Source organism: Barbus barbus, assembly GCF_936440315.1.
Source record: "Barbus barbus genome assembly, chromosome: 30".
In the NCBI taxonomy this organism is placed as follows: domain Eukaryota; kingdom Metazoa; phylum Chordata; class Actinopteri; order Cypriniformes; family Cyprinidae; genus Barbus; species Barbus barbus.
Genome location: NC_136758.1, coordinates 14993558 through 15018587, shown reverse-complemented (window position 1 = coordinate 15018587; position 25030 = coordinate 14993558). Strand labels below are relative to the sequence as shown.

The window sequence follows — 25030 nt, the reverse complement described above, 5'->3', positions numbered from 1 at the left end:
CTTCACCTCTCCAATCAGCCAATCCAGAAGGTCCTCATTCTTCATTGCATTGTATATAACATCTGGCTTCTAAGGCTAAAGTTGATCCATCCATCCATTGAGGTTCTATGTTTAGATGTGAAACTGGGCAAAATAACTTTGAATGCAAAAAAAAAAAAAAAAAACATGTTTGTCTTTTTGTCGTTGTGTAGAAAAGTAAATGAGTCAATCAAAGCTCATCCAGGACAAAATAGTAACAATAACAGCTCGGATAAACATTTTGGTGGAAGATCTATTTGTGTTCACCATAATAGTCCAATAAGTTAATACAATTATTTATTTAGCCTTTTATTCATTCGTTGTATTATTTTTTATTTATATGCGCCACTAATTTCTTAATAATCAAGTAATAAAGTAAACGCGATGTCTTCATTAATGACAAAGGAAATTCACCTTTTAGAATGGCTTGAGAAATTTTAAATAATAAAACAAAATATAACAAGAACAACAACTATAATAATAATACTGACATTTAACCAGAACAACTTGAATTGTAGAGTCATAAATGACCTGTTACATGGCTACAGTCATTTTTATACATCTAGAATGATTCCAACGCTTTTATAAAATTGACTGAACATTACAAAACACTTTATCTCTCCACACCATATCTGCATGATAATGTTATGTATGTTTGACGGCTCACAAGCAACTCCCCCAGGAAAAAATATCAACCGCAAACAATTCTTAAGCACTTTGAGAGAGCAAAAAATCTATTCCACTTAACAAACTGCTCGATTGTTCAGCTATACTACTATTGTCCTAATACTTGTAAGCTAATTTCCGCTCTGGTTAACACCGCACCGTTTCAGATCTTTGACTTCTAAAACATTGTAAAATGACATCTTTCAGCACGAAAGAAATTCTCATCACTCTCCTGCAATTCGTGACAGTTTTAAAGGCTTAAACGATGCTAATGTATGCCCTCCTTCGCCGTGTGAAACCTGTAAAATGGAGTCTAACAAAGCAAAATGTCTTTAACAGTCCTGTAAAATAACAAAAAATATTCCTCTTACAAAGGATTCTCACAGTACTTCGGAATTAAGAATAATGCCTCACATCACACTTTTCCCAAGTAAAAAGTGACTCTGGTCTGCTAAGGAACATGGGAATAAAAAAAGAGAAAGTGAGCGACCAGGAGCAAAGAGTTTTTTGGCAAAATTCATATCTCTGAGAGCTGTTGAAATATGTAAAACAGGCAGAATGTCCAACATCTTGTGAAACAGATCTAATAGTATTAGCATTACATAAATCTTCAATAGAACTTGTACTATAATCTCATCTACGATCTTTCTCAAGCATTGTTTGCTTCAATACCTGGTGGATTACACTAATGGACAAAGCAATCTGTCAGTGATATCTTTATCTCACAGCTGTTCCCAGGTCAGTCAGGGCAACCAGTTGAGTGGTCAGTGATACACCACTCATGCAAGCTGCAAGGGACACAAGCCCCAGGACATGAGTCTTAAAACTGCTCGAATATCGCCCTTTCCGACCACCTTATCTGTCACAAAAGAATATGATGAATTTGGGCATCTACCTAAAGCACATCTGTGAGCCTGGAGAGTTTTTGTTTGTGTGTGTGGAGTATCACTGAAGAAATGCATTGCCTCAATAATCATGCACAATATTTATTAAACTAATCAGAATTAGTGCATGAACTACACAGTATGATTATGTAAATAATTAAAAGAAAATTAACACTACAATCAGCAGTTCTGTAATATTGTTTAGTTGCAAAACAAAGAAACTTGTACTTTCGAGATGAGTTCCACAAAGGTTAAAACAGATAAATATTATTAGTCTTAAAATGAAATGTTTGTAGAAGAGAAATAAAGAAAATCTGCTATGCACTTTAGTATAAACTGTGTTGATACAATTAATACTTAGTGACTAATAATAAACCTTAAGGGGAAATTTCGTCCAAATAAAATCATTTACTTACCCTCATGTCATTACAAACCTCTATGCCTTTCTTTCTTCTGTGGAAGATAAAAGAAGATATTCTGAAGAATGTTGTTAACCAAACAGTTTTGGTTCCCATTGACATCCATTGTATGGACATAAATACATACATATCTAATTTTCTAAAGAAGGAAAAATGTCATGCTGGTTTGGAACGGCATGAGGGTGTACTAAATTATATACATTTATGATTTACACTTCAGTTGTACACTTTATTTGTATTTTTGTACACTTCATCTCTATATGTAATTTGTGAATGTGTTCCAAAATGTTTGAAGACCATGCATGCTGATTTTAATAAGTCTGTCATGAACCATCAATATCATCTATGTTTGTTTTAAAGTTCATTTTTGCTCCTGTTCTTTGATATTTATTCTGGATAAAGAAAATGGTTAAACAGAGATAACCTCAAATTTTTATTTACAGCAAGTATATAGAACAAATACAAAGCTCACTCATATAAATCACCATACTGTTAACCCCTGGCAAATTACAATACATGCTCTTTTAATTCATCAAGATATTTATATTAACCATATTTATAAAAATGCAACATTCTTAAATGATAGTGTTTGAGACATCGCAATTGTTTATGTATTGCAACACTGCAAAAAAAGAAAAAAAGAAGCTGTTATTCACAACGCTAACAACCTTTATCTTACGAGTACAAAGCAAGAACCTCGTAATCCTTCATTTTCGTGTGAGTTCTTGGAAATTGAAACATGTTGGACAACTTTTCAAGTACTCTGTCTGCAGACAAGGCCCGTTATTTTTAGGTAGCCTATTATATCAGTTGTTTTCCAGATTTCCTATAATTAGAGGCTGACTCAACTGATTTAAGACAAATGCTTTCAAACGAAAGCTCAAAACATTAATTTTGTCCTCTGGTGGGATGCACAATTTTTTTCAATTACAGGCTATTGTTGTTTGTTTGGTCTGCTCATATTCTTACAGTTGGTAATAGTAGGCCTAAGTGTGGCTGTCAATGGTGTCTTCAGTTTTCATAAATATTCTCCTCGGTATAGACACTCGTGCTAAAACTTTTGCCCTCGCGATGTCAGTTACACCTCTGAGATGTCAGGTATATATTAATCTGTCACATAGGGCTTTGCAGGCCACTTAATTACTCTCTAATCAGATGTATTTCAGTGGCTGAATGACAGATGTACACTATTCTTACTGATGTTATTCCATTAGTGGTCTTTGTGACATACTGGTCCCTCCTTCCATTACATGCAGCATATGATTGTCATCGCATGATAACCGCACAGGTGCTTTGTTACTGCGGTGCAGGTGCTTCTTGTGTGTTTGCAGCAAGAGTAATGATCAGCTAGGGCTTTGTAATCATTGCAGACAACACAGCATCCGTTCACATATACATAAAATGCATTCTATTAAAACAAAGCTTTTGATAATGTTCCACTTGCCACATGTCTTCTATCCACCCCGACCCAAACTCTGTGAACCCCTTCCCCCTCGTGACCTCACAAAAACTCCAAACGCATTTGATTCATTATTTGTCTCTGCTACTCGCAGATTAGCTGTCTGAAAACAGACACACATTACCTAGTGTATTCCAGCACATCTGTTTTGAATAAAGACTTCTCCTGTGGTCTCGCAAGACTCCCTGGTTGAATCCAAGCCTAATTTTCAGTATGACACCCTGAGGTATCGCTTACCGGGCTTTAGCGGTGGAGCGGCGGCTCTTTGTGGCCAGCAGGTCGATATATGAGAGTGTTCCTGCTGGAGCTGGGCACAGGTGAAAGCAGTAGATTAAGATAATGAGAAGAGTGAGGCTAGTCTTTGTGTCCCCTGAACACATTCAGCATGTGAGAAGGTGGTATGTGTAGTTTAGCTGTTCTGTGTTAGAAAGATGTACCATGGAGGGAGACCACTGTGTACATTCGCAGATAAAAAGACAGGACAGATTTATTGGGAAAGCATGCATGTGTCTCCAGACCCAAGGATGTAGCTAACCGAAGGTAAAAGTTCAAGAAGAACTCATGTTGATTGACCACAACATGAATTTGGGGGGGAATGTGTTGGTGTTCCCCTCAATGTCTGTGGAGGAAGGAAAGATGAATATTAAATTGAGTTTAATACATGATCAGAAGACATAATCATTAAAACACATCCCATTAATCGTCACAACCCTTACGAAAATTAACCATGGTTTTATTAAAGTGAAATTGTAGTAACCGTGTTTTTTGGCGTATTGACTAACATTGTATAACCACAGTTTTACTACAAATATTATGGTTAAATTATGGTTAGTGTGGCAAAACCATGATTAATTTACTATAGTAACCATGGTATTTTGGTTTTATTTGTAGTAAAACACAGAGAAAAGGAATAAACCCGTTTTATGTGTACACCTGACTCGAATAAACGGCCAGAACAAATTCCACAGCTCATAATGCGGCAGCCTGGTTCGACTCTTGTCACTGTACGTCTCGCCAACTGAAATAGCAGTTGTGTAAGGCTATTTCTATTTCAGCCGACCACGACAAAATCCAGTTCAGTGGAGAGCAGCTCTCCCTCGTTTTCCGTGAGTCGACAATCATCGGTAGCGCGCACTACTTCGTAAGTGAGGGGCTGCCAGCTGCAGCGATGGGTAAGAGCAGGTTGCCATGGCAGCCGCGTTCGGAGGAGAGCTGCAGATTGGCAGGAGCGCGGGAGAGGAGCCGCTTAGTAGCCCTGCACTCCTGACGGCCCCGTGCCTCGCGCTGTTTAATAATATCCATTCGCAGAACGTGATTGATCCTGAACCGTGTGGTAAAGATCAGCAGTCAGAGACTTTCCATTTTCTTTCCTCAAAACTCTCCAAACAAACATAACTGCCGCAATTAGTAAACAAAGGTCTGTCTCCGCGCTAGCAACACTTAAACGCGCGGGCAACTATAGCCGATATTTTAAACCGTGTGTGTCTTTGCCACGTACACTGACAAACTGAAGACTGCGCAAAATGTGAAGGGTTTATTTGTTTATTTATGTAGGCTAAATGTTTCTTGTTAACTGTTACTGCTTATGATCACGTGATCCCGGGTGACGCGTTCATTTTGAAAATGTACTGAGATGTTACCCTGGAGGGAGTGTACACTTTGAAATAAATTTGAAGTAGCAAAGAGATCATGACGCAAAATTTGATGTTTACATTATAATAGGCTAGTTGGATGAACATGAATTTACTAATGCTAATGGTAATATTTTATAAATAAACAAATAAGTAACAACAAACAATTAATAAATAAACAAGTAGGTAGGTATAGTGACTGTGTTTTGGTGTGTACCCTTAAGTGCTCCTTTAAGTGTACCTACTACTCACTTAAAGTGATCTGCCCATTTGATGCTCATTTTCGACTGGAATTCGCCCAATGACACACTGTAGCACTATGAATGTGCTGTTTTATCACGAGGCAAAATAGCAATCTTCTTTCTTTTCATCTTTCTGTCTTTATTTTGCAGTATTTGTTCTCTGAGGTCGATGAAACCAAACTTGTCGGTTAATGTGGGCCTATATTCAGCGACTCCATACACAATTGCTTTGAAAATTGTCAAAAATATTTTTCATAAAATGCTGGCAACAAAACAGCCCGAATGTCCTCGGTACCCTGCAATCATTCCGGATTTTTACACCTTATAAACAAAGACGGGGGGATTTTTCCTTTGTGTGCAGACAAGTGCGACTTATTTGCCATACACCTCATCTCTTCCTGAACACTCTCGGTTGAAACTGTGAATTTGCTGTCATCGGTCTAATCACGGTGGCATTGATTTTTTGAGCTCTGGAGCCATATCTGCCCTAATAGCCGTACAAGTCCGATTGACTGGTCTGGGGATGACAGACTGTTGGTGTTGTTTATTTAAAAGCAAGGCAAAAGAATATGAATCATAATTGCTATAAACAACAGCAGCATGGCCACGGATCAGCACGCAGAACTGTTCGGTGAGTAATTAAGGCTAATAAGATGCATAGCATGGATATAACACATGTATTAAATGGACACCTATTTTAAGACACAAAAATAATCGATACATATAGGTGATGAGAGTGTAGGCAGGGTGATCATCGATGGCGCTTTGTGATGCAGAATTGATCCGGGCCGCAGCCTGAGAGGGGCGCAGCGGGGCTGCCGTTTGTTTAGTAAACTCCCATGAATCCAACTAGATAATTGCTCTGTGAAATTGCTGGCAAGGGCAGCTTGGGTTCCGTCTTCCGCCCACCTAGAGGGCCGAATGAACGTCTGCATCCTCTTTATTTTCTCAAATTATCAGAAAGCATCGCAGCATGAGTAGGTCTACGAGGAGTGAGGTATTTTTATTTGTTGTATGAGGGAAGAAGACCGCGCGCAGGCCGTTGTGTGTGGGGCGCGAGCTCGGCTCCTCTGTGTAGTGTCTCTGTGACGAACTTTGATGATGACTGCGACTGTTTATTGACTGAAAAAAAAACCCCAGCACATCCGGCATAGCTGCTCCCTTCTGATACCTACATGATTGTGTCCTCACTCCTTCAGAGAATCACCCCAGAGCGTTTGTTACGCTGTTGATTTATTGTCATTGCTCATGCACAAACGAAGTGCGATCCCTTTTGAAAGGATCTTTAATAACATTTCTTGTAGCCATTTCGTTGTGTGTGTATGTGATGGATGGATGGATGGATGGGTGTGTCTGAACACAATGTAGGCCTAGATTAAGGTTACTAGATTCAAGATTTTTATTTGTCACATACACAATTATACAGGGTATAACCAGCAGTGAAATGTAGGTGCAGTGAAATGTAGGTGTAGATTTATATTATTATTAATAAATGTAGATTATTATTATTATTTTAAGTCAAGAAATGAAAGTGTGGAATGGCATTCTATTGTTATAATCCATAGACATTTGCATTAATATTAATAAAGCCATTAAACGCATCAGAAATTAGGTTTTATATTTGGATCGATCATATAGGCCTACTGTGGTGAGAAAATAAATTTAGAAATAATAATAATATAATATATATATTATTTTTATATTTAGAATATAGGCCCACTTTATGTTAAGTGTCTTACCTGCTGCACCTGTCTCATTTAAATTAATCATTTCATACAATGCACTTATTGTGAACATACATGTTTTAACATTACAGTCATATTTGGAAGATACCTATTATTCATTTCTGTAGTTAAACATCTGTAATTATATTATCTATAAACCAAACCATACAACCACACCTGTCCCACCCTAATCTTAGCCATATCCCTCCTCAATGGCAGCAAAATACAACATGACCACAGTAAGTACACTGTACATTGTTTTAATATAAATACATAGTACTTAAAGACGCCTAATATAAAATTGGACTATATATATATATATATATACATTCTGAGGCATAACTGTTTTTTCACACTTTGCCTTTATGATGTTTTCTCACCTAAGAAAGCACCGCAAACCCTCATTATCTCCTCCATGATGTATTAGTTGCCTTTCAGTGAGACATGTGTTGTTTACTTTCAAAACTGTAGACAATAAAAGATACCCTCAAGATGATATCTCTGGAGATCTGTAATGTCTACAGTGAGTGAAGCCTTTGGGTGTTGAAAGTGTGCAAGCTTAAACCTCTCATATCACATGGGGGAAATGCCCCATGGCTTGATAAACATTTTTAAATAAATGCATGAGATCTCTCAATTAAAATAGCTGCAGTGATACTGATCCATTGCATTCTTTGTGTATGTGTGTGTGTGTGTCTAAGGAGACCTTTGTTCTAGGTTTCCTTACGTTTACAAGCTGCCAAACACAAACACACACAAATGTGATAGTATTTAGGCATCAGACACATTTCTGTCAGCAGACTGGCCAAATGTTGGGAAACATTTCAGGAAATACAGAAATCTAGAAGCTTCATTGGCCATGCAAAGGCTTCTCTCCCGAAAGGAATCAACGACAACAGATATGTTTTTATCTCCCAAAGTAACAATTTACTGGGTCACAGTAGATCAGCATGTTTCCTCCTTTACAGCAAAAACATTAGCAACAGGGGAATACTGTCTTGACAACAAACAAAATGTCACAAAATATTGCTTGTAAAATATAGCAAATATACAGTTCTTCATATGCAAAGCAAATTGTTGTACAATGCCAAGGTTTCTTTTATTTTTATTTTAAGATTGTCTAAAGGGAGAAAATTGAAACGCCTTCTATAAAGGGATGCAAAATAACAGCCTAGGTTTTGTACAATGCGTCTGTTTTCTTTTTCTTTCTTTTTTTGTACTGACAGCAATTTAATCAAACTGTGACTTCATGCCCTACTATTTGCAAATTGTATAGCACCTCTAAAACATAAAGGCAAAACATTTCACAAACAAGTTACATGGACCTTGATTACAACTGTAAACATTCTCAGCATGGGTGAGTAACGCATCACAGGGTGGATTCAGGCTACTGCAGCACACACTGCCAGACATCTAGGAGGAAGACAATGACAAATTTAAGACTGTTATTTCTCTTTTCAATTTATGCACATCCCCCCCTCCCCCTGCCTCTTTGGCACTAAAAGAAATGGTGACACAGTAACACTAACAGATGCCAGATCATTCATCATAAGGCAAGTTAACAGTAATATAGCTAAATGTACCTTGTAATGGAAAAAAAAGAAAGGAAAAACATACGCTTCTAAAATAATATTGAGAGCATATTGACAATAGCAAATGTAGGAACAGAGTGAGCACAGCAAAACATCTTCAACAACTGTACATTTTAAAATTAAGATTATAAAGTATAGACAAATTAAAACAGAATTTAAATTAAATTCGGCATTTATTAAATACACTAAATATTTTGATCAGAAATTGAATTGGACATTATATTGACATCCAAATTATATTCTCAATAGCAGATATAATGCAACAAGTTGATGTAGAGTCATACAGATATCAAAAACATTCAGAGTCATATGATCGCTGGATTGATGGCGAAATCAAAGAAATAATTATATACTTTTTTAATTATTAACGAAGTTTATAAATTTAATTATATTTTTCCATTCTTCTTTAACTAAAGGACATTTAATCACTTGCTTTTCTTTTTATTATTTAGCAACAAATAACAATTTCAAAGGTCTGTTTTGTATTATAAAATAACTCTCAGTGAACCTTAAGTTAGTAATAATATTTATTGCCAAATAATGCAGTGTTTTTCTGCACTGCTGAATTGTGATCACATTATTTAGAATTTTTATGATGATAATGACTTCTGATGATGTGCAATAATTTTCTGCCAAGGATACCAAATATATTTAACCTGATGCTAATTCAAATAAAGTTAAGTTCTTCACTATTTCTGACACAATGCACACTTTAAATATATCTCCATAACCAGCAGGCCTATATAATATTTATGCATATCGCTGAAAGAGCTTGTGCAAGTTTTCATAGCTTAAAGATAATGGCTGGTTACATGCTGTAGAAATTTCATATTTATTTAGTACTATGATTTACTTTCTAATACTGAATTCCACATTTGTGTCCGCTGTCGATGACCATATGCCACTCTCGACATCTTCATAATAGTCACGTCCAAATAATACGTGTGACTTAATCTCTCTGTCTTCCTTCTTTTTTGTCTCCCTCCCTTCCTCTGGTTCTCCTTGAAGTGCAGTCACTCTGACGAGGATGAATAGTGAAAACTATTCAACGTGTCACGGGCTTGTGCACAGAGCATCAGAGGGACAGAGTTAAGGTCAATAGGAGGCACCTTAAACACCCTTATTTCCTCCCAGTCTCTAAATCCCAAACCCGTTTCAAACTGAATATGTTGCGATCCAGTTTAGTAAAGTTAAACTTAAAAAGAAGTACAACTTTGAAAAAAAGCACAAATTATTATTTACTCAGTGTTTCAGAGCCTCACACCACTTAATACTGGCATTATTGTTTCTTCAAAAGAATATCTCTTGCACATCAAAGCCAGATTTTCTCACAATATCAATACTCCCATTTCCCCCTTGTACCTTTATTTAACCTGGGAAAACTCTTAGAGAACAGTTTCTCTTTTGCGGCGGTGCCCTGGATGGAGGAGGGGTTAAGGGGACCAGAGTAACATGATGCAGCACTCAACTTGGGGTTAAGTGCTTTGCTCAGGTGCACAACGGCAGTACTATACACTAGGACCCTTCTGTTGCCCATTCATTCTCTTTGGTGCCCCACTGGGGAATCAAACCCACAGACCCCCAGTTTGTAGTTGGTAGCCCTGTGTGCTCAGCTAGCTACCCTATATAGACACACATGCTCCCTCAGATCTCGGCATCTTTCCTCCTAGTCCGTCCTGCGGAATTCCCCCTTGATCTCAGTCAACAATGCCTCACAAATTAGAGCGCCATTGGTTTGCAATCTCATCTCAAGTCCCTGTGCCCAAATCCTTTGGGCCTGTCTCTGTAACATCCTCAAACAATCGGACATTTTAACACACCTTTCTGTATACAATCTCCTGCAGGCTGGCAATAGAGAAGTTTGCCTTGTTTGTTGAGCAGCCAAAGTCTTTTTTTATCAGTATAAAAAGCATCCCCTCCTCAGAAAGCGATGCACCGATGAGATACTCGATGGGCACAGTTGACCCACATCTATCTGCTATCTTTGGAATGATGCCACAGCCACCATTTAGAGTATTGTCCATTCATAGTATTTCACAGGTGTAAGGATGATCATCAAGAGCAGTGTTACAGCCACCACATTTTTGCATATCATTCAATCAGGATCTCATATGCCACAGTTTACAGCAAGTGAAAAAACATAGTGGGCTACTTTGCTAGCTTTGTGTTTACATGTTTATTTAATGGTAAAACGTAAAGTTTAAAACATTAAATAGATAAAGAAGTGAAAAATAATCAACAAAGAGAGCATTTATTTTATAAGGTGACCATCTCCATTAACAGGATGTAAACTCTTTATGATTTTACATTAAGCACAACCAGAAAGGACGATATATCTTCATGTGCAATATTTCACTCTGTAATTCGTGTGACGCAAATGTTAATATTTCTTCACCATCACGTAAGATGTCAAAGCACACGTCGCGTGCCACAAGGGTCCGGCACCTGTTCGTTGCGTATAAGCTGTGCATGTGTTCAAATTAAATCTGATGAAAAATTCTCGCTCGTCCACACTTTGTGAAATATTATGGCCCTAACAAATCCGCATGCATTTGCATCCGAAATTAACAAAGGATTTAAATTAGCCGAGGCACCGTTTTTCTCTGGTTAAGTTGGCTGTCTGTCAGCAGCGCCGTGTTCAAGGCATACTGATAAAAGAGGTGGGCGCAGGGCTGTATGAATGAATCTCTGCGACACCATTGCAGACGAATAGTTGTACAAGATCAGAAAGTAATCTTGATATGTTTAACAAGCAGCCCAAAGCGAAGCCTGATAAATAATAAAGGAGCTTTTAGTGGATCCAATTTATGAAACATTAACTCTAGGGGCATAATGGAGTAATTAGTTTTATCTCACGTTGGATGTTATTGGACACTGCACAGCTGAATGAAAACTTTTATTTTCAGACCTAACTGTAAAGACAACGGGGAGCAATTTTCTGCACCGGGAGAGAAGGGTGGTCTCTAATGCTGGTGGGGAGATCTGGATGTTCAGGTACAACACAGTGTTTATGTAGTACTCCCAAAAGTGTATCAAAGTTCGGATCCATGGAAATAAAAGAAATGTCAAACAAAACAAGCATTAGACTGCATAAAATAAAGTATGGACCAGGGAAACAGGTGAGGCTTTGTTTAGGTGGCTGAGGTAGATCAATATCTCGGCTTGCAGGCCAGGAATCTTGCCCGTTTTCCTTTAGCACTCTGCAGATCAGCTTACGGCTTGTAGACAGACTGTCGCCTATACCTCAGTGACAGACAACCTGCCTCACCCCAAAAGACGGAATAGGGAAAATATCTTCATTCGAACCGGTCGAATTAGTTCGTCCAAATAATCCCAACACAACGTATAGGAATAGGTCGACTGAAATAGTCAACGTTGTCTGTAAACTGAGGCAAGACACGGCTTTGTGGCTTTATCAACCTACGCGTGTTTATGATGGGACCGTCTTAAAGGCCAGGCCCATCCTCCTCTGGGCGTCCTCCGCCTCCACTGAATAACCAACATAACATCTTCAGTGTTTGTCTATAAACAGCATAAATGTTGATTTTAAAAAACAAACATTTTTGTGATACGTATATATATAGATTTTGCGTTCAGAATTAGTCTTTCAAGACACCATAGCGTGTTGTCCACCAGCAAGGGTGGAAGTCCAAAGAATCAATATGCATCTGTGCTCGAATAGCCAAACGGACAGCGAACGAGTCTAATTTTTCTTTCTTTCTTTCTTTCTTTCTTTCTTTCTTTCTTTCTTTCTTTCTTTCTTTCTAACATTTTCATTGCTTTTGTTAGTCCCAGTTTAGTTTATTTTGAAGATGGTTTAAAGTTCCTCAAGGCCCTCGATGCCAAGGCCCATTGCATTAATATTGTTAGGCTAATAATAATAATAATAATTCGTTACATTTATATAGCGCTTTTCTAGGCACTCAAAGCGCTTTACATAGTAAGGGGGGTGTCTCCTCGTCCATCACCAGGCTATTATCATTATAATTTGTTGTTGTTGCTTTGTTATGTGTTATTTATTTATTGTTTTTTGTCTTATTATTGTCCAGCAATGTATTGCCATTAGCTATTTCTATTTTCATTATGTTCGTTTGTTATTATTCTTTGTTTTCCACAGTTTCATTAGGTTTTAGAATTATTAAACAGAAACTGGCACTATATGATTCAATAGACCAATTTGTTACAATGGCTTCATTAAACCCCCATGGGTCTGTGTTTACACAATCAGGATCGCTTGTGAAATCTCTAAATTATAATAAAATTAAATTAATATATATATATATATAATTTAGCCTACAAATAATATTTGACTATGAAGGTTAGTGTGCATTAAAATAAACAGCGTGTACCCAGCAACATAACGCTGTGACACACATATAGTAGGACTATATGTTCACAGAAAAAAAACAGCCTAGACCTTTGAGAATAATGTCTAATTTAACAAGAAGCTCACACCGATGTGACATCACAAATAAGAGCTTGTTGCATTAATCCATCAGTCGTTTCAGAGGCGCGAGAGGGAATTCATTACAATCAGCAGTCCTTTTTGTAAGCCTGTTGGTTCCGTTTCGGACACCCAACCCGCACTGGGAGTTTGCAATTTGATAGCACGATGGCTGTGATTCCACGTATTGTCTCGAGGCTGCTTTTGATAGATAGTGCTTTACAGCTGAAGGAGTGATGTCAGGTAACAAGAAGAATTTTGGCACCTGTTGGAAACGTTTAAACCTAAAGAAAACTTTTGTTTAGGCTACATAATAAATAATAAAACTGACAAAACCATAGTGGCAAAATAATATTGGTCTAATGTTTAAAGTAATAATAATAATAATAATAATATAAATAATTTAATATATATAGCTGTTTTTCATTAGCCTGAATGAATGTTATTACATCATGCATCCCAGGTGGTGTTTCCTTCTTGTGACTAAATACACCAGACTAAACATATTGGTTTAGCGCATGTCTTTTATGTGTCACGCAACTCTCCAAAAATGGCTTTGAGGTCGGTTATAAGAAGGAACAAACGATATTAAAGCTCAGACTATCACAATTAATAGTAAAATAATTCGTTTGAGATAGATAGATAGATAGATAGATAGATAGATAGATAGATAGATAGATAGATAGATAGATAGATAGATAGATAGATAGATAGATAGTGAGAGAGAGAGAGAGAGAGAGAGAGAGAGAGAGAGAGAGAGAGAGACAGACAGACAGACAGACAGACAGACAGACAGACAGACATATCCCACGAGGGAAAATGTTGGCGCAAAACAGCAGCAACATCAAAACTGCATGATATACGAAACATTTAACAGTAACTATATGCCCTTTGGCGTTTTAGCACTTTTGCAATACCAGAACATCTGTGAGAAAAGAAAAAGAAAAAAAAAATTAAACAATAAAAAGAAATAAATAAATAAATAGATAGGCCTACATACATACACAAATATTGCATCTTAACAGAGCAAGAAATTATTAGTCATCAAATGCTGTCTACACCGCTATAGTTAAAGACAATGCGGTGAAATGAGCGCGCATACTCCAATTGAAAGCTTTTATTTCCCCGTTTTACTGACATTGTGAATTCACAATATTTCTGATCAGCTGAGACAGCAATCGACTATTGCGCGAGAAAATTTTATTAATTTATAATTTTTTATTGAGAAATGCTTTCATGTTCACTAGCACGCGTAATCTAAGATAAGAGATAGACAGAGAGAGGCAGGAGTGGGGAGAAATAACGGAGAACTGAACGCACAGGCCAAGGGACACAGAGCGCAACTTAAAAATAAATAAATAAAGCAACCCAATAAATCATTCAATTGAAACATTTCACAACTTGACTTTTTATTTATTTATTTATTTTTTACTTAGACTAAATATGATGCACCTTAACTTATTTTTGGCTGCTTATTTGATTGGGGTTAACGTCCAAACGACCCGGAACACAAATAGTCTCTCAGTGGAGATTTGCCCCTCCATGGTTAAAAACCGTAGTAAAGCAAGACTACAATTTAGACCATAAACATACAAGGATTTAAATGAGTGATACTGCTCTTCTAATTGTAACCCTTCTCATAGTAATATTAGTCACACCTTAGCCTGCTTATTAGCGTATTTGCAAGAGTGTAGCAATTGTTTCGCCTCAAGACACAAAAAGCCCCAGTCTGATAATATTATAAAAAATCAAATTGGATAATTAGCTTGAATGTTGTATTTTAACTAGTAATAATTCGATAGAGAATTTTGTATAAAATAAAAAGAAGTATAAAAATATGTAGGCTATTATATTTTACTTTGCGATATTGTCTCATGGTTGATTTGAAAAGCTTCTTTATTATCTGCTTGTCATAAAAGCTACACGCCTTTAAAACACTAGGATCATTTCTGGAATAACTAGAATTCGACAAATTCCAGAGAGCCCATGAATTAGACGAATTATATTTGCTTTTAAACAATATAATTTCATCATGATACAAGTTGTTTGTTTAATTCGACAGCTCACTTCACGAAGTCGGGAGCTTTACACACACTCATTAAAACGATTATTCACGATCTGTCGAATGTTTTCTTTCACTAAGAAAATATTTTACTTCAATATAGACCGGCATATACCACAAACCCTCTTCCAAAATAGCATGTTGATTCAAAGACAAAGAATATTAGCCTACTTGGTCTAATAGCAAACTAAATCTAGTTTTATATTGCTAAAGGAAAAGTGTCTTTTTTGTATGTGAAAAAAAATCATGGACCAGGATAACCTACATTTGTACTCACTGCTCTGAGAATAGTGTGATTTTTATTTATTTATGCACATTATGATTTTATTATGATTCATATTTTGTTACAATTGATTGGTTTTAATATTACTGTTTTATCGATTTAATAATAATAATAGGCCTAATAATAATAATGATGAAACATTCCACAGTTTATTTGTGTTTTGTGCCTATAATTGTTAAAATATTAGAAGGCTGTTTAGTTGGAGCAAATTTCTGTATTATCTCTTGTTGGGTTTTTTCACAGCTTGTAAATGATATTACAGTTCGTTTTGCCACAGGGAAAAGTTTACGAGAGGCCATGTATTTTGCAAAGATATGAAGTTAATGTCACTTCAGTTCTGCGTCATTCTAGCGCCCTCACTCTGCCTGGCTCGTCTGGCTCAGATTACTTGAAGAGAGGAAACGTCCTTTGCATTTTACAAGTATTTTAATGGTTCAGAGTTGGATCAGCTTCGTACCACACCATTATCTGTGAATTGGCGAAAGGGAACAAGCATTAAAACTCCGAGTTATATCACATATTCTAATCTGGGATGTATAGTGACATTTTATATGACAACTAATACCAAGCAGCAAAATTAGACTAACAAAGGCTCCAAGGAAGGATTTTTTCAAATATTAATTTCATGGAATATTTAAGCAGATTTGACAGTTTATTGGAATATTTGACCGTGCAGGTAGCACTTCTGCATAAGCGTTTTAGTCACAGAGCTCAAATAAGTATTTCAGTCATTTTATGAATTTATCAAAATGCTTTATATTCGGTCAGTGACATAATTATTTATTGTATAATTTATATGCGAAACCAAGTGCATTAGGGAAAATATTGTAGCTACGTGTTGTTTTATATTTACTATTTTGTTTAATACTTTATTTTTAGCAGGGTAGTGCGGTATTAGGATGCTGATGTGCTTGCGTGCTGTCCCCAGTTCCCCCCACAGTCTCTCTGTGCCTCGGGGTAATAAGCAGAAACCACGCCTTTTGTGTAGCCTGTGACTAAACCCTGCTTACAAGATCTTGTCAAAAGACACACAGGAAAAATAACTATTATTTCAAGTGCATCGCTTCATTAAGTCTGCATAAACGTCTGTACTATTCAGTACAAGCGATTCGTCTTAACTATGGGTCCACAGCGTCGAGCCGAAAATGATTCCCTTGCAGATTTCAATTATTGGTGCGATTCTAGGCCTCGTTTCTGCTTCAGGTAGAGTGGTTGTTCATCTTTGTGGGTTGAAAACGCACGCTGTTGACCGGAACCAATTAAATAAACTCAGAGCAAACAATCACTGCTCAAAGATCATAATTTTGCTGTCATTGATTCCCACTAAAAATGCTTTGTTCGTGATGCTCTACCATCATTTAACATCCACCACATGCAAGCTCTGATTTAGCCTACTCTCTTTGTAATTATTATTAAGGTTTATGTCTTCAGACAAATGTTGAATAAAAGTGTGAACATTCTAAAATAATTAAAATTGAAAACATTAAAATGGAATTGCATCTGAAACATTTCGCATAAATATTACATTTAAATCCTCATAATTATTTTGCATCTGTATGAATATATATGCACCAATAATCAGGTATAAATAATAGGGCGGAAGATACTCTTAAAATGAAACATTAAAAAATAAAAGGATTTTGCATCTCAGGAAGTACACCAAGCTAAATTATCTTCACATGGATATTTTTTTTTCTTTTTTTTTTTTTTTTTTTTTTTGCATTTCTACTAAGAAAAAAATATATATTATGCTTCTAAATTTGACCTCTCCTTTTTTGCTTTTGTTTTTGAGTGGTCACCCCGTTTAACATTTGAGCGATAACATCTTGCGAGGAGATACTGAGTTCCACCAGTCTATTGTATAAAGCACAGGGGTTATTGCATTACGGTTGGGCACATTTAGCACAATGTCTCTTTTAAAAACATGAACAAATTACTGGACTTCAAGTGTTGAAAGCCAAGTTGTTGCTCTGTACTATTGCAACTAATGACTCTATTGTTGGCTGAAAAACAAGAGCTGACAGTGATTATCAGGCGTTATGCATTGCTTTGTATGGCCTCTACAACCAGGAGACGCTTGTAATAAATGTGTAATAAGCTACAGCAAAATATTTCAGAACAAAATAGAATAAAGTAACCCAAGGAATACTAAGAATTTAATTTTCAGCCACACTATTCAGGTAGCTATAGGTTTGTTAGGCCTACGGTAGCTAATAGTAATATTCTAGTCTATCGACTGCCATTGTTTGCTCTTTTTTTATCGTATCGCTAAAAGAGTAAAACATCCCAAAATATTTTGTGTGTGTGTCATTTTTTCGTCCCCCTTTCCTAAAATAAATTTGCAAGTTTATGTTTGTAACACATTGCAGGCCGGGGCCTTCAGGTAGGCTATACCCGCAAACTGTCGCTTAAATGTTTTATTAAACACCCTATACTAATCAGTATCTTGTCAGACAGCTACTATAAATGCTAGGCTCTTCAAAAAAGACAAAATGTTCGTAATAAATGTACTTAACCTACTTTTTTTTATTTTGTTCGGTTAACAGTTTAAGCGACAAACACGGGCATAAGACCACAAAATCACAACCATGGAATTTAAAGACGACATAAACAATCACTCAATATTTTATGAGGCATTTACTCAACACGGGTTACACGTTCGCAAAGTTAACCTATAATTACAACAGGTATTGACATTTCACTAATTACAAAAAGAATGTGTCCTGCATGGTGGTGACCACATACAGTAAATATGCAAACACAAGCTAAAAGCATTCATTACGTCTGTCTCCTTCAGAACTGTCTGTAAAGTTATGAATACTGAAAAAAACTATATTTTGTTGATTGATACCCATTCTTTGGTCTACAAAGAAACTGTATTGTTAATATATGTATAAAATGCACTATAGATGCATTATTCAGTCTGTATTATTAAAAGAACAAAACAACAAGGAGCCACGGATTTGAACGGGCATTGTGCACTTATAGAACATATTTATTTAAAAATTAAAATAAAACTTTGTTAATTTTTGAAAATTCTCACCCCACCAGTGCGCTCATGACGTGATAATACTGCAAACATGATGACTGGAGGTTGTTCTGTAACGTAGGCTATTAGATATTTTAACATTTAAAATTAGACAAAACTGCAACCACTATTTAAATAAACATTCTAACGTAATCATACTGCCTTTCAAAAAAAAAAACTATGCTTAATCCTTTTTTTTTTTTTTTTTTACTCTGGTCACATTGCACGTTGCTGACAGTGGAATAATAAACAGTTCCGCGACACTTGACGTTTGTATACAGTCAGAAATAAATGCAAAATAATAATAATAATACAAAATACCTGGAATTCGGCTTGCATTGTCCGTTCATTCTCCTTAATTTTTTCATTTATATATTACAGTGTAAATTGGTGTAAAATGTTCACTTACAGTCCGATCCTGTGGATGCTAGTTAGTGTATAAGTGGATTTGATGTTGACCCTTGATTCTGATGTGTGAAGTAGTCAGAAAGTCCGCTGGAAAGTCCGGAGGAAAAACTAGGTAGGGAAGGCCTTAAGGAGTCACACGAGAGAGAGGAGGCCGTTTGCGGGGAGGAGGAAGAGGCGGCCCGGGAGCTCATGGACGTGCTGCTCTGGGAGGTCATGGATGGGTGAGGGACGTGGGGGAAGAAATAACTGGTCTGGCCCGCCAGTAGGTTCACTGAACACGGATTCAAAGAGTACGTCCCGGAGCAGGGCACGGAGAGCCCACATGGCACTGAGGCGGCCAAAGCGGCTGCTGTGAGGTGGTGTGTGGCGTACGGAATGTCTCCATTCACGAGTCTGTCAACAGTCAAGCCATTGGAGGCAGGGAAAGAGTGATTGTTCCCCAAACTGTTTTGAGTCAACATTGTGCTATAGGACATTGGGTGACTAGGGTAAGCCGACGACGTGCCGTTGTAACTCAACGCGCTGCTCGCCCTCGGATGGTGGAGCGAGAGGAACGGCGACATGGGCCAATATAAAGAGCCAGCTCTATCCATAAATGTCAGTCCGGTAGAAGTAAGCCTCGCGCCCCTTTTAAACGCCAGCTTCGCCCTAGAAGTGGTCGATCTCCGCCGAAGTTTGCCTGTCGTGCCGCCAATGAACACGTCGTCGCTGGAGGGGTCAAGCATCCAGTAGTTTCCCTTCCCGGGGTCATCGTAGTGCCGGGGCACTTTGACAAAACATTTGTTCAAACTCAGGTTGTGTCTGATGGAATTCTGCCATCCCTGCTTGTTCTCCCGGTAATACGGGAAATTTTTCATAATGAACTCGTAAATGCCGTTAAGGGTTAACCGCTTCTCCGGACTCTGCCGAATAGCCATCATAATCAAAGCGTTGTAGCTAAAAGGTGGTTTCTCGTACTTGCCGTTTTTCTTGTCGCCTTCTTTGCCTCCTTCGCCCTCCTTCGGGTCCCGTTTCTCTTCCTGCTTGTCCTTGTCGTCGGTGCACGAGGAGTCGTGGGATGAATTGTCACTTTTAGCGCAAGTGCTCTCCGACTTTTGCTCCTGTGCTTGGACAGGTAAAGGAGTCTTCTCCTCTTCCTCATGCACCGCTCTGTGGTGGTGGTGGTGGTGGTGGTTGTCGCTTTGCACGGCTTCGGGAATCAGACTGTTTATACTGAACGAAGATTTAGGAATCATTTTGACTTCTTTCCTTTCTCCCATATCCAACATCACAAGTAAGATAGAGTAGCAACAACCAGCAGCAGCAGCAGTTGGACTTCAAATCTCTTGCTCTGGCAACTCCTCTAATTAAAAAACACAACAACTATTTCATGTTCCTTAAAAACACGTCGATATGAGACAGCTAGCTACAATTAATTACGGAGCCACAGACACTAAGCTGTAAAAAAAATAGCTTGAACCTTTTTAGAGACTGCAGCCAACCACAGCAGCATAAGTATTAACCGCGCAGCCAATCATTGAGCAGTTCTTAGCGCCTGTTCCAGTGCGTAAGGATACACAAGATCCACCAATGCTCATGCCCAGTCAACAATGGCTTTCATTTCCCCCAGCAAACTCCTACCAAGAAAACAGACCACATAACCTCAATCAATTTTTTTTGATAATTGTAGAGTGCTGTTTCAACATATCCATGCGTCCTCAATTTGTTTTCATACCGCAGGGGGAAAAACAAAAGGGACTCAAAGGTAGCCACAAAAAAACAGGTACTACTTCCTGTATCGGAAATTTATGGCTTTTAATACACATGAAGCTACAGCACATAGGTATAACACTAACTGATAATACTATAGCAAATATTTGTAGCGTTTGCATTAAATGCAGATCCTTTCTGGCGCTCGGCTATATTTATACGATGTTGGCTACTTATTCGTTCTCGCGTATATAGCCTATCACATTTTAACAGTTTCTCTTAAAAGTGCCAAGTCCGTAGCTACATGTAGCAATATTAGCTACTTAGTCGCACGTTTATGCAGCTAAACGATTCTGAACTTAACGATAGTATAACGTTCATCCACATATTAAGACGCTATACGCATCTGTATTTCTAGCGTGTTAATGATCATGCTATAAGCACGATATCATAGCAACAATTACAAGACAGGCAGTTGATAAGAACAACGATATAACACGATAGCCTACACTTTTTTTTAACTATAATAATAATAAGAAGAATAGGCTAATAATAACGCAAGTATATGATCTTTTATTTCTGGGTACGTTTATAGATTATTAATTTAACGTGATAAACCAGACGCATGCAGTTTTGTTTATTGCTTTTGCTATTTACAAGGCAGACAATAACCAATAACAGTAGGCTAAATATTATAGAAGGTCTATTAGTATGATCAGAAATATCCGCATACAAACTTCTATAATATTTGTAGAGGATGGAGAGTATCTGTTATAAGAATTTAGAGAAAACAAAACAAAATAAGGACTTTATATACCAGAATAGCACTAGTTAAGGCACCTATTTTTTTTTTAGGAAATATATCTACAATGCAAGATAGTTTTAAAATAGGCTAATAATTAATAATAATAATAATAATCTTATTAAGGACGCTAGAATAACCTCACGAATAACTTCATCATTTAGTTGCTTTATATTTACGGTTGATGTTTCTCTAGTGGAAGGGGTGATATGTGTGTATTTGTGCTGGGGACATTGCAGGGGGGTTGACTGAACAACAGACACACGCACGACACACAGGCATTCACATGTGCAAACAAATCACACGCAAACAAACAAACAAGCGTACTGGATCCCCTAATAATAAACTCAGGCCTGCCTATAAACACATAGGCTATATAATCAATCAAATAAACATATTTGACCAAATTCAGCCTATCACAGAAACATAAATAATAATAAAAACATAAAATTATCTAATTTTTCAAAATTTGTGTTTGTTTTGCATTATTAAATAACCCTTTGTTTTTTTACTCTAGAAGTGACCAAATGCATTAACCCACACCAGTAGCCTATAGCCTGTGATATTATTTCATTCCAAAATGTAACATTTAATCAGATATTTTATGGAGAACATAGGATTACTGGTCGATATTAAGTGTGTGTTGCATAGGATAATATTTGTTTTACTGCACACATTTTTACTGCAACCATACATTAAACTTGATATCCAACAAAAACGTAAAACTCTGGCACAGTCGGCTATAATCATTATAAATATGACATCAGTGATTGCATATATTTCCGACCATTTGTATCAACGCACATCCCACATGTTGCTTTTAATGTACTTTGATAAAGCTATTGACCAAAGAGAAAATAACAATTTGAGCGGGTGAGATTGTGACTCGATCATGTTAACTTGTTTTTATAAATGACACATATTTGTAGCCCACCTTCAGCAAACAAGATGTTAATGTCTCTTCGTCGCTGTCTGACTGCGACCCATAAAGGCGCAAAATCCAGCCTAGATCAAACTGATTAGAAATAGGTATGCGGTTTTCAAACTTTCCTCATTTGATTATAGCTGTCCACACATTTTCCTTTAAGTAGCCTAACTGTGCATTTTGCCCGCATTCACTAGCTATATTGTTTTATAGCCCAAACATGAGCTTTCGCAGCCACAGCAAAGTTCATTTTGGTTTGCGACGGGCCTGTACCAGCCCGAGTAATATTATCATCCTGTTAATTACATAAATATGACACATTATTGTATGTGATGTAGCCTATTGTGTTCGATAAATTGTAATAAATAGGTTATTAATCGGTCAATTTTATTGTATTTTTAGTAAGCTTGTACTACCGAAAATTAAAGTATTATTTTAATATTTATTTATTTCAATATTTGTTTGAATATAAATGCGTAGCCTACTGCCCAGTGATAGGCTATGCCTGCAGCAATAGTCTATAGGCTAAAGTAAAAGGTGATGTTTCTATAAGTATGAAGACAGTGTTTGATATTTTCTGAAATGTTTAATGAAATTATTTCCAGTTGATAATGTGCATTAATATATTTATTTAGACTATGACACCATCTCCATCTTTTATAGCTAGCAGTAGCCCACGGTTATGTTGATGATAATAGGTTAATAAAGTTTTGCAGTGATGTGGGCTCTTCCTAAAATGACTGAAATGTTCATGAACACGTCGCTTAAATAAACACATTTGTCACTTACCTTAACAAACATTCGCCTGTGTTGAAATGAGAAACAGGGAGGTAATCCTGCACAAAGTCAGACTGAGCTTGTCTTTATTAGAGCGTCCTCTAGCGGCGAGGAAAAATTACAGCACATCTCTTTTGCGCTTCTTGGATAAACTCGCTATTTTCTCCATTATAACAAAAGACCCCCCAAAACTTAACAGGGTCGAAATGACACAATCCATGCAAAAATGTGTCTTATAGAGCCAGCTGGAGAATGGTTTATGATTCTTCTCGTTGTAAAGCCAAATAAATAGTTAAACAGATACATTTAAACCATAGTCTACTTTTAAACCTAATTTCCTCTTCAATCCTGTCTTGAGCTAAAATCGAGTTGAATGAAATTTTGACAACGCGTGAAAACAGAACTCGTAAATGCATCTTTTTTTTTTTTTTTTTGCAGTGTTGTTGCCAACTACAGGCTATTTCTTGTTGTGTGTTGATAGAACAACAATATAAATATATATAAATAAAAACAATGCGAGATGTAGGCCTATTTATTCATAATATGCTAGTGTCATTGCCAAAGATGACCTCAAAATTAAGGTCACAAAATGTTCAGACAAAAAAAAAAAAAAAAAAGGAAATCATGCATAATCATTATCATTTTGTTTATGCATTATTGTTGTGCAACGCAGACGTCATAACTAAAATAATAATACGTTTTGTGTTAACAAATAATTCAACGTTGTAAATATCAGATAATAGTCGTGAGAATAGTTTTTTTTTTTTTTTTTTTTGCCTTTTACTGTTTATACAATTAAAAAAAACTTGTTTCTGACCTGTCCCTAAAATGATCAAATGTTTATGAACTCGAACACGGTGGCTTTTTGTAGGGTAGATATTCTCAAGGACGGAGAACAATCGTTTTTCAGTCTGTAGCGCCATCGTGTGGTAGATAACTAACAGCATAATTCAGTTATTAGGACACTGTCAAATTATATTATCTGAGGTTGCAATATGCAAAAGTGTGACCAAAAGTTTTTAAAATTAATAATGGTGCACAGATAATACTATCAGACTTTGAGGGGTTTTTTTTTAGATACTACAACCGTTCCAAGTGTGTTGAAATAATATTTAACAAATGTAAATGTAATAATTGTAGACATGTGAATACAGTAAGCACTTCTTTACCTTGCTTTTTGTTCTCATTAATTTTATAACAAAGACACATACAACAATTATTTATGTCAGTAATATTTGATTGTTTATGGCAAAAATGGCAATAATCATGAAACCTTTTGTTTCTGCACAGCATACATCTTCATCAGCACTAGAATCTTTAAACATTTTACAATCAGAAGCAAGCACATTATTTTTATTCATAACAAATATATATATATATATATATATATATATATATATATATATATATATATATATATATATACAAAAAAACCCTGATCTGATGGATTTTAGTTTTTAACATTTAACATTATTTGTGAAACACTTATTTAGTGTATATATTGGAATTCTATACACACAGTAAACAATTATTTACGAGGTATCATTGCACATCTGTAATCACAAAAAAAGTTATCGATTCTATCAAATAATAATAATAATAATGTATAATATTAGATTCAAATATAAATAGGCTTTAAAAGAAGTAAATTTTCAACTACTGCCACATGAAGGTAGAGAAGGTCAAATCTGGTTTGTAAAAATTATTTTTTGAAAAATTTCATAAAGACGCTCCTGTTTTTGGACTTGTCCTTGGCTCCATTCTCAGCCTGGTTTTGTGGTGGAGGAGGTGGGGCGAATGGTGGGGGTTGGTTCCTCTGTAGACTTCTTACACTTTGGGTCACACTCACTGAAGAGAAATTATTATTATTTTTTTTTAATTATGACAAACCAGTGACCATCTGATAAGAGATAAATAAATCTTTATCCATCACAACAACATTAAAAATAAATTTTTATTTTGATTGACCACCTTGTT

General features: G+C 36.5%; 1 protein-coding gene across 1 annotated transcript; it reads right to left on the bottom strand.

The window, feature by feature from the left end:
• Nucleotides 1–18883: 18883 nt before the first annotated feature.
• On the bottom strand, nucleotides 18884–20128 carry LOC306850720 (forkhead box protein G1-like; the record flags this gene model as incomplete). Its single annotated transcript, XM_079386545.1, is given in 3 exon segments — nucleotides 18884–20012; nucleotides 20014–20035; nucleotides 20038–20128. Coding segments are annotated over 3 exon segments (1242 nt in total).
• Between the last annotated feature and the right edge of the window lie 4902 nt (nucleotides 20129–25030).